The 15186-nt window shown below is 42.2% G+C and overlaps 2 protein-coding genes across 2 annotated transcripts; both read left to right on the top strand.

Moving 5' to 3' along the window:
- Positions 1-4805: 4805 nt before the first annotated feature.
- Positions 4806-6432, top strand: prl (prolactin; the record flags this gene model as incomplete). Its single annotated transcript, XM_080487220.1, has 4 exons — positions 4806-4907; positions 5748-5855; positions 5942-6124; positions 6241-6432. 4 exons carry the CDS (start codon positions 4806-4808, stop codon positions 6430-6432), a joined length of 585 nt encoding a protein of 194 aa, XP_080343346.1.
- A 1956-nt stretch (positions 6433-8388) lies between these two features.
- On the top strand, positions 8389-14982 carry LOC308124686 (dual specificity protein phosphatase 3-like). Its single transcript, XM_080487879.1, has 3 exons — positions 8389-8672; positions 11962-12194; positions 13282-14982. Exons 1-3 carry the CDS (start codon positions 8512-8514, stop codon positions 13488-13490), a joined length of 603 nt encoding a protein of 200 aa, XP_080344005.1. The 5' UTR covers positions 8389-8511; the 3' UTR covers positions 13491-14982.
- The last annotated feature ends 204 nt before the right edge of the window (positions 14983-15186 follow it).

The raw sequence follows: 15186 nt of genomic DNA, 5'->3' as shown, positions 1-15186 counted from the left end.
ATCCGAAGTGAAGACCTATGGGAAGTTCTGAATACAGGACGCAGGGGACCTGTTGAACTCCGGAGGACGGCCGTGACCTTGACGTGCTCAGAGGTCTCACACACGTTACTTCACATGTAAAGGGCAAGAAGACAGATCCTGAATGACCTGTTCTTGTGTGTGAAGCTTCACGACTTTCTGATTCTTTTTCAGCAGGAAATGTCCCCAGTTTGGAATAATAACATTTTGTCTGCAACCAAATGTATCGGAGACCATAAAATTAATGTCAGCATGAGTAAAGGTTCTTTTTTTGAGCCATTTTAATGTTTTACCGTTGATTTGAATGGTACAATAACCTTTATTGACGCTGTGCATTTTCACGACTTTTGTAGTTTCAAAGTGCTTCAGATTATAATCTGTCAGCTGATCTTTGAAGAGTTATTTTACCAGATACCAGAAATAATAAGTAACTAGTGACTTGATGAAAGGAACATGACTGTACTGTAAATGTTATTGAGAACGATGTTCTAAAAATATCAAACATCGGTCACTTTCATCTATTTGCTGATTAGAAAATAATATTTCAATAATTTCACATGTTATTTAAGTAGGAAACCATAGGTTTTTTTTATGAAGACAAAGCAGAACAAAGGTTTCATTTCCAGATAACTAGTTACTGTTCATTTAGACTAACCAGAAAAGTAACCCCACTACTTTATTAGATAAATAGCTAACATCACAAGAAACAAGTTTTCCACTTAAGCAAAGCAGCTTTTTCTATCATTCATTTTCTGTACCAGCGTTATCCTGATTAAGGTCAGTTACTCAACTCAAACGGGTCACCAGTCCATCGGACCACCTCCAGGGACGAACACACTCGCCTCCATAACCACATCCGATCCACATGCCAGGCATGTTTAGATTGCTAGAAACTAAATGATGTTAGGAAGACCTGTGCAATTACAGAAAAGAACGTGCACTCGCCACACAAATGGAAATTCATGTTTCTGGACTGCTGAATGAAACCACTGCACTGCCCATGCACCAACCACTACTGAAGCTTGTTGTTGTGCTTCAGGCCATGAAGCCTGTGATCCAGTGCGATCAAGCTCAGGTGTGAAGAAAGACCTGAAGAGAATTACAAAACGGTAGATCGGTTCATTTCAGTTCATTTGTGAATATGTCCATGCGCCACCCTCCTAAGATTTTTATTTAGAAAAAAAATAAAAATTTTAGAAAACCATGTATTATTTACCTTCCGCTTCACATTGTGATGGTTTATCACACACAATCCCAATAAAATACATTTACATGTATGGTTGTAATGTGATTTGGTTGTAATACTTGTGCAAGCCTCTGTATGTCGACATTTGAGAGCAGCACTTGTTTTGTAGCTTTATTACGAAAGAAGCTAAATATATATGAAATTGAAGAAAGTGGCTCAAGCAAATAAACATAAACCACAACTGATGATATTTGTGTTCATTTATAGAGACGGTGTGCAGAAAATAAGGGGTGTTAACGTGGAATAACTCACAAAAATATGATATCAGCATTTCATGAAGGTACAGAAGAAGAAGAAGAAGAAGAAGAAGAAGAACCTTATATACAGTAGCGCCTCTATTTCGTCACTTGTTGCTATTCCACATATGTCCACCAGATGTCACTAATAATCTGACACAGACCAACCTATCACAATCAGCTCAGTTGAACCACAATGCAAAAAATCTATATTATTCCTACATAACTGACACAGATCTGTAACACCACGCTGCTCCTCATGTAGACTTTAAGCTAACTGCTGCAAACATTAAAAAAAAACAACACACAGTCTAACTAAAGTTGGAGTGGCCGAGGCCAGTAAATTGACAGAAAATCACAAATTGCAAAGAACTAATTCCATATATTTAATGGAACTTGAAAAATTGCAAAAACAATCCATTGACTTTTTTTCACATCAAATTCTGAGATTGTCTTCATCGCAGTTCCTCTGCAGGTTAAAAAGTTCCCTGGTGCTTCTCAAGACACAATTTCTGCAGCTTTAAGTATGTATGATTTAGTTTTTTTGTTTTTGTTTTTTTGTTTACAAATTCATCCTCACTCTGTGCTATTTTTATGTTTTTGCTGTAACTATTCATTATTCTATGAAAACATTATTTGTTATAGAGGAAAACTCAACAATCCCAACTGACGAAGCATGGAGGGAAGGTGGAAAAGAAAACCTGACTTTCAACAGGAGGAAACCTGCAGAACCAGATTTTGGAGGTGGAAACATTGGGATGAGAGGATAGAAAGAACAAAAAAAAGAGAAAGAGAGAGACAGCATACGCTCATTATTGGACAAACTAATCCACTGGGTTGGAGCAGGAGGCTCAGATTACAAACTTCCAGTTCCGCTGGCCGAGATCCTGCAGGAAGGGAAGGACAGATTAAATTAAAAACATCTAATTAGCACGAGCAGAATTATGTCTCTTATCATTAAAATAGTTTATTATTAATAATAATAATAACAATAATAACAATAATAACAACAACAACAATGATAATAATAATAATAATAATAATAATAATAATAATAATCATAATAATAATAATAATAATAATAATAATAATAAATAACAAGAATGATAATAAATAATAATAATGATAATAATGATAATGATAATAATAACACTTGGGGTGAAACAAAGCATGCAATCATCAATTTAATTTAATTTAATTTGTATTTATCAATGCTCAGACACTCAGTAGTCACATTTAGCTGTTATATTTTCATGTAACATTAATCATAAGTATGTAGTTGATATACTGCTGTTTATATATTTTGTACACGGTACATAATTTATGGTTATTTAGACATGAAAACTCTTGGTGCTCGCTGATCCAACGGTAGATATTGTAAATGTATGTGTGTTTTATTTAAATTATAAGTACTGTTCAGGTCTGCACAGTGTCAACACAGCTGGAAGGTCGGCACGGGAGTTGTAGCATCTCATATACAAATACAAAAAAAAAGGTAAACGTTTAATGGAATAGAATGGAGGTTATTTGTGAATGGGGATAATGAGAGAGAGATTTTCTCATCACGTCAGAGTGTCCTGAGGGATAGTTTGTAGATTTTTCCATCTAATTAGGAAATGAAATTGTGTTTTATTTAGGTTTGCTTACAGCAGATGGGGGTGAAAGGTGGGAGGAGCCGCGCCGTGGCCTCCAGTAAGAACAATAACCGGTAATAATGTCGAATTAACGTCACTGCATTATTTCACAAGCTTGTTTGCACATTCACGTTTTCTGTGCATCATTCAATCGCAATCAGAAGGAAACTTTTTTCCACAACACACACACACACACACACACACACACACACACACACACACACACACACACACACACACACACACACACACACACACACGCTGCTGCATCCATTCAAAGCTCCACCACCATGTTTCTCATTAAAAAACTGGTCCAAGCGAGTTCCAGACAATTAGCACACGTTCACCCAAACGCTGCATAACCAAACCGCTGGAGCCAGGAAACTATAAAAAGGGAGGCAAAATGGAGCAGGAAGGAAGAAGAAGGGAGCATAAAACGAAGAGGAGCGAGAGAGATGGCTGACAGGAGGAACAATGGACGCGAGCTCTTTATGACAGGTGAGGTGATGAATCAGAGAACTGAAGTGCTTTATTTATAATATGGAAGACTTGATGTGCTTAGGGAGACAAAAGGGAGCAAATTTAAAGATTTGGGGAGGAGAAATATTTGGTAATCTTGAATTAAAAAGCAATTTAAAAAAAGAAGTTATCTATAATGGTTATTAACACGTTTAGGTACATTTCCTCTCATTTGAGAAGAGTCGGAGAACTTCTACCTAACTGGTGTAAATCACTCTGAACCTAATGAGGGGATCTCTCAATAGACTGACACACACACACACACACACACACACACACACACACACACACACACACACACACACACACACACACACACACACACACACACACACACACACACACACACACACACACACACACACACACACACACACACACACACACACACACACACAACAGCATAAAAAATAATCCCAATATCAGAAACATGCGATTAGAAATAATGAATTTCAACACTTGGTTGTTGTTACATTTTAAGACCTACTTTTTTTTTTTTTTTTAACATTTGTGTTTTTTTAGAGTCAGCTTTACAAACATGCAACTAAATGTTATTTATACGTCATTAAAAAAAACAAAACTGTTCCCAAGTATGAAACTCACAAAATTCACACTGTATTTCACCACTTAGCATTAAAATAGTATCTAAAAGGGCTAAAATGCTCAATGGATGTCTTATAAAAGCTTTCACAATCCTGATGCATCATGTTATTAGTGTCCAGCAAATCATGTTTTTCATTAGAAAGTGATGCGTTCTGTAGCTGTCATTAAGTTATAATGATTACTTTAAGTAAAAACAAGAAAAAGCTGAAAGTGACCACAATGGGTTTAAACCACCCTGGTAAAGGCCAAAGGTTGTTGCTGTGTAATAAGATCGTCTGCAACACTTCAAAAGTTTCCTAAATCCAGCAGAAATCAACAGACCTGCAACTCTGAGCTTTAGCGACATAGTGGTGTAACTAGTAAAGTAACTCCACTACTTTTTAAAAAGAGTTTTTTATGACATTTTCAATGCTGCTCATCATTGACGCAAGTGCAGTGTGAAAAATCATGCCATAATAACTTTGAAAGAAAATTCAGGTTCTGGGAGTAAAAGAAAAACTATTTTTTTTAGGAATGACCTCTGTTTTTATGTTCACAGTTTTGTACATGATGGCGGCGTGCAGCGCCATCCCCATCGGCGACCTGCTCGACCGAGCCTCACAGCACTCTGACAAGCTGCACTCCCTCAGCACTATGCTCAGCCAGGAGCTGGTCAGTGTGTGTGTGTGTGTGTGTGTGTGTGTGTGTGTGTGTGTGTGTGTGTGTGTGTGTGTGTGTGTGTGTGTGTGTGTGTGTGTGTGTGTGTGTGTGTGTGTGTGTGTGTGTGTGTGTCATGTGATTGGAAATAACTGCCACATCAGTGGCCTTCAACCTGTGGCCATTGTGTTTATTAGAAGTATTATTACTAGTACTGATACTAGTACTATTAGAAGAAACATTTACTCCAGCCGTGGTGCACATGTGTCGCAGCAGCATTTCAGAAAAGTTGCATTTTCCACCATTTCCACTGAGTCCTTTTGAAAAGTTCAACCATGGGAGCCACTTTCAAAGAGATGCGTTTTCAGTGGCTCCGAACTCCATTGCCATGGAAACGGACACCAAAAGAAAATACAAAAGCAACTAAAAAAAGAAAAAAAGAAAAGAAAAATGGGAAGAAAAACTTGCACAGGTAGTAAAAGAAAAACTCAAAACATTTAAACCTGTTAAAAAATATATATTTCAAAACATGTTTTTGAAAACAAGTCAAAATTCAAAACAGGTCTAAGTTCAAAATAAATTGTTTACTGTTGTAAATTGTGTCCTAGTTTCAGCTTATGATGGCCAAATGAAGCTTCATGAAACACTTTCTTTATTATCTGGAGCCACTAGATGGCGCTGTTTGTTGAACAAATGTCTGAGAAACACATTTCATTGCCAGTCCTTCAGCAGCTATCTTCAAACCAAGCGCGCCCTCTGGTGGAGCCAGAGAATAAAGAAAGGGCTTCATGAAGCTTCATTTGGTCTTGACTTGCTGAGTTTTGTTATGACAATCATCCTTTTCGTCCCTTCCAGGACTCTCATTTCCCCCCGATAGGCAGAGTTATCATGCCACGCCCCGCGATGTGCCACACCTCCGCTCTACCGACGCCCAATGACAAGGAGCAAGCCCTGCGAGTATCAGTAAGTCAGCCTTCACAGCTCCATTGTCTCGCAGGAGACGTGCAAGATGCCGGGATGTTGGATCTTTGGTGTGTTTTCTCTGGCAGGAGTCAGACCTGCTGTCATTGGCTCGCTCCTTGCTCCAGGCCTGGGCGGACCCCCTGCTCGTCCTGTCCACCTCCGCCAACACGCTGCCCCACCCGGGCCAAAGCCGAATATCCAACAAGATCCAGGAGCTGCGGGAGCAGTCCAAAAGCCTGGGAGCCGGCCTGGATATACTGTCCGGAAAGGTGCGCCGACGTGCAATGAAGCGATGCCGAGAACAATGATTTTGTCAATAAGAAGCGTATTACGGGATGAATAACTGTCCATCCCCCCCCCCCCGTCCCCCCCCCTCTGCTCTCAGATGGGCCCAGACGCCCGGACCGTCTCCGCCCTGCCCTACGGAGGAGGCAACGACCTCGGCCAGGACAAGATGTCCAAACTGATCAACTTCAACTTCCTGCTGTCCTGCTTCCGTCGGGATTCCCACAAGATCGACAGTTTCCTGAAAGTCCTCCGCTGCCGGGCGGCGACGACCGACCCTCAGCTGTGCTGAAAGCGCGAAGCAGAGCTGCTTCGCTCCGCCAACTGCAAATCGGCACATGCTGGGACTCTATCGTAGACTCTGTTCTCATCGCTCAGGCACTGCGACGCGCTCGAGGGCCAAGATAAGGATGAGATGTGAAGCACGCGCAACATCTCCAGCAAATTCAAATGTGGTTTCACCGATAAAACAGCTATCGGTGCAAAAATCATAGAGTCAAATACACCAGAGCAAAACATCCAGGTTTCATTTTGGCATTTTTAGAGACGCAATCTGGTTGAGGTTGTGTCTCTAACGGAATGTAAATGAATCCCTTCACAGCTCCCTTCAGGCCTTTTTGTGATGTTTGGCAGCAGAAGATTGTCTTGTCCAATATTCTGAGGAGTTGCAGCATAATGTGGAGCCTTTCGGGAATTCTTTCCATGGGCGATTCGCTCATTTTAGGGATTAAAATAGTAATTTAATGCTGCAGAATTCTTAAAATGACTAATGAAGTGACTGTAAAAACCTTCCAGCACAACGTGTCAACGTGGCAGCCACGGCTAATCCGGCATTTAATCAGATTTAATTCGAGGTCAGTATTTTTCTCACAAGATCATTATAACCACATCGAAATTCTTTAAATATTTCTTATTGTCACACGATAAGCCAAAAATATTTTAAGTCACAAAATTTTTATTTTTTTTTTGCTGTTTGACAAATACTAAACTTCACAAAAGTCATTTATGACGACTTCTTGAGACATTGGGATTTAGTACACATGGGGAATTTTGACTTCGTCATATGAAACAACATTAATGCTTTTTTTATCCACAGACACGTTCGTCTTGAAATTTTCAGATTGGTTACACGGGAGATTAATTCAAAGCGAAACACAACATTCCTACAAGGTTTTGGTTTGCGGGCTTCACTATGCCGTTGTCACCCAGCGGGTCTGGCGCTCGCACTAAAATCTCATCCTTATCTTTTTCTTCAGCTTAAATCAGACGACTCCAACTGCAGCCTGTCGGAGCGGCTTCCTTAAGGAATAACTTTTTCTTCCGACCTCGCGCTTCACAGATGTTATCCTGCAACATTTGCACTTTAGATTTGACTGAATGCAATGCCCATTGCTTCGAATCCTGCAAGACTAATAATCATTAAAAAAAAATCTATTATTGCATAATGAGAATGTGTTGTTTTTCTTTAACTGGGAATCAATCATTTGAGAAATTGAAGGATCCATTGGACACGTACTTTGAGAAGCTGTGCATGCTCTCTTCGCCTATAACTAGTCATTTCTACTAGCGCAGTGAAACGATTACAATTTTAGAATGAGATTAATCACACAGTCGCTGTGGATTAAGTTTGATTAATCACGGTTAACTAATTTTTAATCTCAACAATCGCGTTTTGTCTTGCATGAGCAAACAGGCTCCAGAGAGAAGAGACTATATCTGCACTTAACAAGTTTATTAAACACATTTAACAGTTTATGTTAACAAAAAAATTATCTATTATTCAAAACAAACATTTATCCACACAGATGTGACTCTAACATTTGTAATCAGATTGAAGATGGTCGTAGATTAATACATGTTAAAGCCTTATATATATATATATATATATATATATATACTTTTTGTAGATGCTCCAGATCGTGCTGCAGAAGCTTCTGATGCTGATTGGTTTATTAAGGCGATATGACAGATTTGTTTCCGTTTTTGCATGGTTGGTCTCTTCTTCGCCGTTTTTGGGATATCTCTGGGGCAGCGTTACAGCGCCACCTATAGGCCTGGCATACGCACTACATCGTTTAAAGTATTTTTTCACTTTGTAGCATGGACGCAGATGTTTCCCGTGTGTACGGGAGACTTATTTATGAATGGCGAATAGAAAAGAAGATCTTTTTTTTTCCCTAACGGGTGGCACTGAGGGTGGGCTGGTGGCCCCCCGCCCCGCATGGAGCTGAGCTCCGGCCCTGGCGGTGGGCTCCTGTTTATCTCTCACGCGTACAGACACACAGTCGCTCCGTCTGGAGGCGCACTGACATCAGCCCGGTAAACCGACACCTCTCCGCCACCTGCCACCGCCTCCGACCGGCCTGACAACATGAAGAACAAACCCGGCCAGCACGTGAAGCCGGCGGCTCCGGAGAGCTTCGAGGTTTCGCTCCAGCAACTCAACGACCTGCTGACGGACGACAGCGGCTTCTACAGCTGGCCGACCAAACACTTCCACGAGGTTTACAACAGGATCTACGTGGGGAATGCGTGAGTCATTCAACACATTATTCCTTATTGTTTTTATTAATTTATTTATATTTCCTGCCTTTGCTTCATATTATAGAGAATTTAGGTCATGCAGCAGCAGCAGCAGCAGCAGCAGCAGCAGCAGCAGCAGCAGCAGCAGCAACCCTTGTTACTATTTTGGGATTATTTTGACTGCAGTCATGTGCACACAGCATGAAATAATCTGATCAAGGGTTATTATTAGATTATTGTGCAATTCCCCCAAAAAGCATTGTTTATTCACGCAAAGATGCTTTGGGATTACCCTTTTATGTCTCTAATTAATTAACATATATTGACATTATTATCCAAAGCAGTTACACCGTTGGAATTTTCAGAAGCGCAGAGGCATGCAGGGAAGCAAGTCGTTTCATTTTTCTGAAGGTGGGACAGATTTTTCTTTTTTGGAGGCGAAATGAAGCAGACAAGGTGGGTGTCAGAGGGGGTGGGGGGGGGGGGGGACGAGACGAAAATAGCTCTGCAACTTCATCAATGGTTCTATTGTTGAATTCAAGGCGTCTTTAAGGGTTTGCTGCATATTTCAAGTTTCTCCAAAGATCATTCCAGACTCCTTTGTGTCCCAGTGCCCTCAGTCTTTGGGTCAGAGAGAAGAGACACTTAGTTTTTATTAATCATGGAGCTGAACGACCTGAGACTGGTTTTAGAGCCTTATTTAGAACTATATTGTTCTTTTTTGTCATGAATTTAGACAAAATAGCTCTATCAGCTTGAGTTTTTGTTGTAATAATAAAAAAAACCCTGCATTTTCTGTCTTTTTACATATATATATATATATATATATATATATATATATATATATATATACACACACACACGTGTTGCATTAATTTGATAAATGCAATAACTTGTGGTGGAGGAGAACTGCATAGATGTTCCCGCATTATGAATCATGTTTCAGCCACTGGTGGCACACAGTATATCATGTTCGATTGCAGCGATGTCGTAAGCGTCCATCCATCTTCTCTAGTGCCTCGTAAACTTTCAGGATCGATCGCAGCGGACACGTCTCCGGTGCAAACACAGCGACGGTCACACACAACCTCAGAGTCACCAAAAATACCTTCCTCTTCACGTTTGTGGTAGGAAATACATGTGCAAGGGAAGAACATGCAAACTGCACAAGCGAGAGGAATCTGAATTTATAAAACATTTACATGCAACACAAATGACACTAGAGCCTCTGAGATTGTTACTCCATGTAACGTGAACGACTGATATTTAACAGGGTTATAACAACTCTAATGGACATTATTTCAACCTGGAGGTATTTACTGGGTTCACCGACACACGTTTACTTTGGATTGTTTATCTTGTTATCCTCTCCCCATTAGAAAAAGCAGCCTGTTTAACAACACCTCCATAAATTCTACCTGTTTTAGGTCTATTTCTCTTCCCCAAACATCAACGAGCTGCTTTCTTCTCCTGTAAAGGAGATGTGGACTTAAAGATGCATATTTCTTTGTTAAATGACACTGATCGCCACTGCTAATATCTGATCAAATGTCTTTTTTTTGTAATTCCCATAGACGAGGATTTCCTTATTGTTGCATTACAATGACGGACCACTGAGGGACGTTGCCAACAAGTTTGAATGCCAAAGCTGCATAATGTTGTCTCCAATATAAGGGTCTTTCTTTGTTCTGAAAAATCACGTTATCAGTCTTCTCGGCCAGTGGAAGGTCTCTGGTTTGAAGCCGGGTTTGGCTCGCAGGCCTTTCCGTGTGGAATTTGCATGTTTTCTTGGAGTTGTTCCAGTTTAAGCCCGCGGTCCAAAAAACATGCATCTGAGGCTAAATGGCGACTATCAATTGTTTGTAGGTGTAAACGTATCGTCACCTGGAATCAGTTCGGATCGGCTCCAGTCCCCTACAACTTTAAATTAGACAGAGTGGTTATGAAAGGTGAGCTTTAGAAGTTTGTCTCCCCCCCCCCACTTATTTTCTTTCAATAGGAATCTCTTCTCAAAAGTTGAAAGAAAAAGTAACGCCAGGAAAAAGCCACCCACAGAGAAGACGCGCCCCACGCTCTGAAATGATCAATCGCTCAAGTAAGGCCTGAAGTTTGAACGAAATGACATCATGAAGCGTTACCTGTGATGCCAAAGCATCACTTTGCAGGTAATCTTGCAGTCTGTCACATGTTAGACAACAGAGCGAAAAGAAAAGTGATAATTGGGAGGCAGGAGAGGTCCAGAACAGGAACGTGTGAATAATTCAGCGTGTGGAGCATACAGTATTTAAAGTCCATTACAGCTCTGGCACACAGAGCGGGCCAGGGAAAGTTCTGGAAACACACCTTCTAAATTTTACATGACTTATCTGAAAGCCTCAAAAGACAAACTCCGGGATGTGTTTTCTGAGCGATGAGTCATAACTTGTGTGTGTTTGAGGAAGGGGGGAAAAACCTCCCGTGTGCTCGCTTTTATTCTTCCTGCAGAAAGGAGTCGAGGAGGACGGAGCAGAAACACTCCAGCCTGTTACATTACAGCCAGTATCCTCACAAATATTGTCTGGGACATACAGCCTCCCTGCACACGCAGCCTCGTGACGCAAGTGTGCGCCCACGCATCGCTTTCTCTCTCTCTCCCTCTCTCTCTCTCTCTCCGAGCGAGTGATTTATGGTTTGAACGATCTTGTCCTGATTCCACCAGCGTGCCTCGACTCTATTTTTAGCTCTCCACGTCGACTGTGTGATGCAGTTCTGCCAGAGGTTCCCCCGTGAACAGCAGAACTTCTATCTATCACGGCAAGTGAGTTAAATGGCAGCCGCAGACTCCTGTAATCTTCCCTTTAGAGGTGAAGAGATGAGAAAAGATCAACAGGTGGAGCTTCATTCATATTGGCTCATGTTGGCTCGTGCAAGGAAACCTACATAGTTTATTGAAAAGACAACCCATTCTAGGGACGGCTGTCAAACACACACTAATGCAAAGACACAGCACAGTCCAGCCCCAAACTCCAAATAATGTTATCAAGAAAAGAGAAAGACAAAAAAAAAACAGGTTAAAGAGCTGGACGGGGTGTTTAAAGGTCTGGAAAAGCAGGACACAGGAGCATAGAAAACCACACAAGCCAACAACCAGACCACAGAAGATGTCCAACATATACTCTGCGGCCGCCAGGTGCTGACAATCAGCTGCTTGTACAATTGTCATTGTCGATAAATACTTGATGAATGGCATCGAACTTTATAATCGATAGAGTGACTGTGCCTGGTGGCGGCGGGGCACCTTGTTTTTTTCCTGATACAGATTCGTCGCCACCAACGTGATGCGTCTGAAGCGTCTGGGCATCACGCACATCCTGAACGCGGCGGAGGGAAACTCCTTCATGCACGTCAACACCAACGCAGAGTTCTACGCGGGGACGGGCGTCGTCTACCACGGCGTGGCGGCCAGCGACACCGACCACTTTGACATCAGCGTGTACTTCGAAGAGGCGGCAGATTTTATCGAGAAGGCGCTGGCATTCAAAAATGGACGAGGCGAGTCTTTCATCGATGGTCGTAAATACAGTTCATGTAGGGAATCCCAATACGAGATATTAAAGATCATCTGTAACAACTGGAAAAAATGTTCACTGAAATTGCTTGGTTGGTTGGTTGGTTGCTTGGTTGGTTTGTTTGGCTGGTTGGTTGGTTGGTTGGTTTGTTGGCTGGTTGGTTGGTTTGGTTGGTTGCTAGGTTGGTTGCTTGGTTGGTTTGTTGGCTGGTTGCTTGGTTTGTTTGGTTGCTAGGTTGGTTACTTGGTTGGTTGCTAGGTTTGTTTGGTTGCTTGGTTGGTTGGTTGGTTGGTTTGTTGGCTGGTTGGTTGGTTGGTTGTTCGGTTGGTTGCTTGGTTGGTTGGTTGGTTGCTAGGTTGGTTGGTTTGGTTGGTTTGTTTGGTTGGTTGCTTGGTTGGCTGATTGGTTGCTTGGTTGTTTTGTTGGCTGGTTGGTTGGTTGGTTGGTTGTTCGGTTGGTTGCTTGGTTGGTTGGTTGGCTGATTGGTTGCTTGGTTGTTTTGTTGGCTGGTTGGTTGGTTGGTTGTTCGGTTGGTTGCTTGGTTGCTTGGTTGGTTGCTAGGTTGGTTTGTTTGTTTGGTTGTTTGGTTGGTTGCTTGGTTGGTTGGTTTGTTGGCTGGTTGGTTGGTTGTTCGGTTGGTTGCTTGGTTGGTTGGTTGCTAGGTTGGTTTGTTGGCTGGTTGGTTGGTTGGTTGGTTGGTTATTCTGTCAGTTGTTGAGTTTGTTGGTTGGTTGCTTGGTTGGTTCTTTGGTTGGTAAAAACTTTCATTAATCTTCACTGCAAATTGTAATTTTGATTCACAAATGAAGGAAAATGTAGTCAGGCAGCTCACAATTTCACTCTTTCGCGATATAATTTGCACAAATAGAACAAAAAAGTTCAGAAACTGTTTGAATCTGGAGAAAAGTAAACAGATTTCCCGGGTTTGCATCGCGACGCGACGTGATGGTATTTGCACGCGGGCTCCACTATCAACAAGACGGCCCATGAGTTCCACACTGCAGCTGAAATTGTTCTCCGTCTCACATATTTCCTCCACCAACCAGTCCGATCCGCTGCTTGTTTTCCAGGGAAAGTCTACGTTCACTGCAGGGAAGGCTACAGCCGCTCGCCCACCTTGGTCATCGCCTACCTGATGCTCCGTCAGAACATGGACGTCCACACCGCCCTCGCCATGGTGCGGCGGAAACGAGAGATCGGACCCAACGACGGCTTCCTGCGCCAGCTCTGCCTCCTGAACCAGAGGCTGTCGGACCCGGGGCGGCTCTGGAGCAAGTGAGGCCCAAACAGGAGCGTCTGGAGGAGAGAGAGAGAGAGGGAACGCGCAGTGTTTCTTTGACGTGTTGAACAGCGGGAACTCGCCACGCATCGGTTCTGGAAACGGAGGCGCTGCGTGTATCTCCATCACACCATAATACACACAAACTACTAACACGTACATGTACTATTGTAATTGTTCCCACGTGGTGAAGGTGACAGTGCTCAGCAGAGTGTCTTGTGTAAATTCCAGTCGTTTACATCCGCCGCTGCTGCGCTCACGCTGCAGGCCGGAAGATCAAAGTCTGATTTTGTGACGAGTCGTGTGCGGGAATAGTGAATTTTTTAAGTTTTGGTGCAATCTGAATCCACAAAATGATGACCAAATGATTAATGGATTTTCCATTATGTTGCTCGTCTTGTTAGGAAATGTGGCGCTTTTCTCATTCCAATGAATTTCAACAAAATCATTCAGGCTCAGTTTGCCTTGAAAAACTTCGGATGCAGACGATATCCAATTTAGAACCAAATATGAATTAAAAAAAAATGTATTTATACTGATAAGACTGTCATTAAAAAAATAAATAAAAAAAGAAGAGAGCGCTACGGCTCAAACTGGGCAGACAAAGTCAGATTTGGAGCACTTTCGTCCTGCAGCGAGAACGTCACGGTAGTGCGCTCGCGTACCGTCACTTATATTCTGAATATTAGACATGTCAGAACTTCATCTTCTGTACAGTTTGGTGTGTTTTCCTGCTGCTCACTCTACTAGAAAACCATATCCAAGTACAAAGAGTAACGTTGCTGTGCATACAAGTACTGAGAGAAACAAAAAATCGTGAAAAAAAGCAAAGAGAAGTGACGTCTGCAAACACTGCCAGATGTCTCCAGTGGGACCCTGTGATTTCATTCCTCCTGAATTGTGAGATTTGTCGACCACTGGGGGATTTTGTCTCAGTGATCAATAATACATCTTAGGGAATCTTGTTTAACCTTTTGACCTCCTGTTCAGAAGCCTGCCTGTATCAATCCAAACTTTGTATTGTGGCTCCCTGGCTTCATAAAGGAAACGTTCTCGATTATAAAAAGGTGAAAATGCACTTTTTGAAGTCACTTTGAGAGACTCAACCGTCCACTGATTGTAACGTTAACCACTGCCAGAATGTGGGACCTGTTTGCCAGCGACCGATAAACCTCTGTGTCGACCCCTTTTTGCACTTTTGTGCGATTGGTGAATTTTTTTATTTTTTTTTTTTTGTCCGCCTGTCCGCAGTTTCTTAGTACCGTGCATGCTTTTGTGACACGTCTGTCTCTATGGACATGGCTGTGCATATTCGCCCCCCCGTCGTGATGTGTGTCGTTGCGGCTGTGGATCTCGGTGTGTCAGTCTGATGTGTCAGCAGGCTTTCGTCGACTCCCACGGATGATCCCACCGCTCCTATAAGTGCACTTTATCTAATGACACCGGTGATTGTTGTAGCTCGCTTTTCATACATTCTGTAATAAATGGTGGGAAAAAGACCCGGTTGTTTCCTCTTTACCCGACAAATCCACTCATCACAAAGAGTGTCGATGGAGGGAGTCGATCTAATGTCCTGCCCGGTCACATTTCACACAACTGGAACCCGCTCCTGAAACTCTAAAGATCTAGTCCTCGACACAAGAAGCAGCTGCAATGGAAGCCCTTCATCCAGTAGAGGGCGCAGTAGGACAGCTTC

This window comes from Lipophrys pholis (genome assembly GCF_963383615.2).
Source record: "Lipophrys pholis genome assembly, chromosome: 19".
Lineage (NCBI taxonomy): Eukaryota > Metazoa > Chordata > Actinopteri > Blenniiformes > Blenniidae > Lipophrys > Lipophrys pholis.
This window is presented reverse-complemented; position numbering and strand designations above follow the sequence as displayed.

Bases quoted from the DNA above. Each gene is read 5' to 3' on its own strand.
- LOC308124686 (XM_080487879.1), top strand. From the start codon at position 8,512: ATGAAGAACAAACCCGGCCAGCACGTGAAGCCGGCGGCTCCGGAGAGC. The intron at 8,673-11,961 runs GTGAGTCATTCA...TTCCTGATACAG, and splicing joins AGGATCTACGTGGGGAATGC to ATTCGTCGCCACCAACGTGA. The intron at 12,195-13,281 runs GCGAGTCTTTCA...CTTGTTTTCCAG, and splicing joins GGCATTCAAAAATGGACGAG to GGAAAGTCTACGTTCACTGC.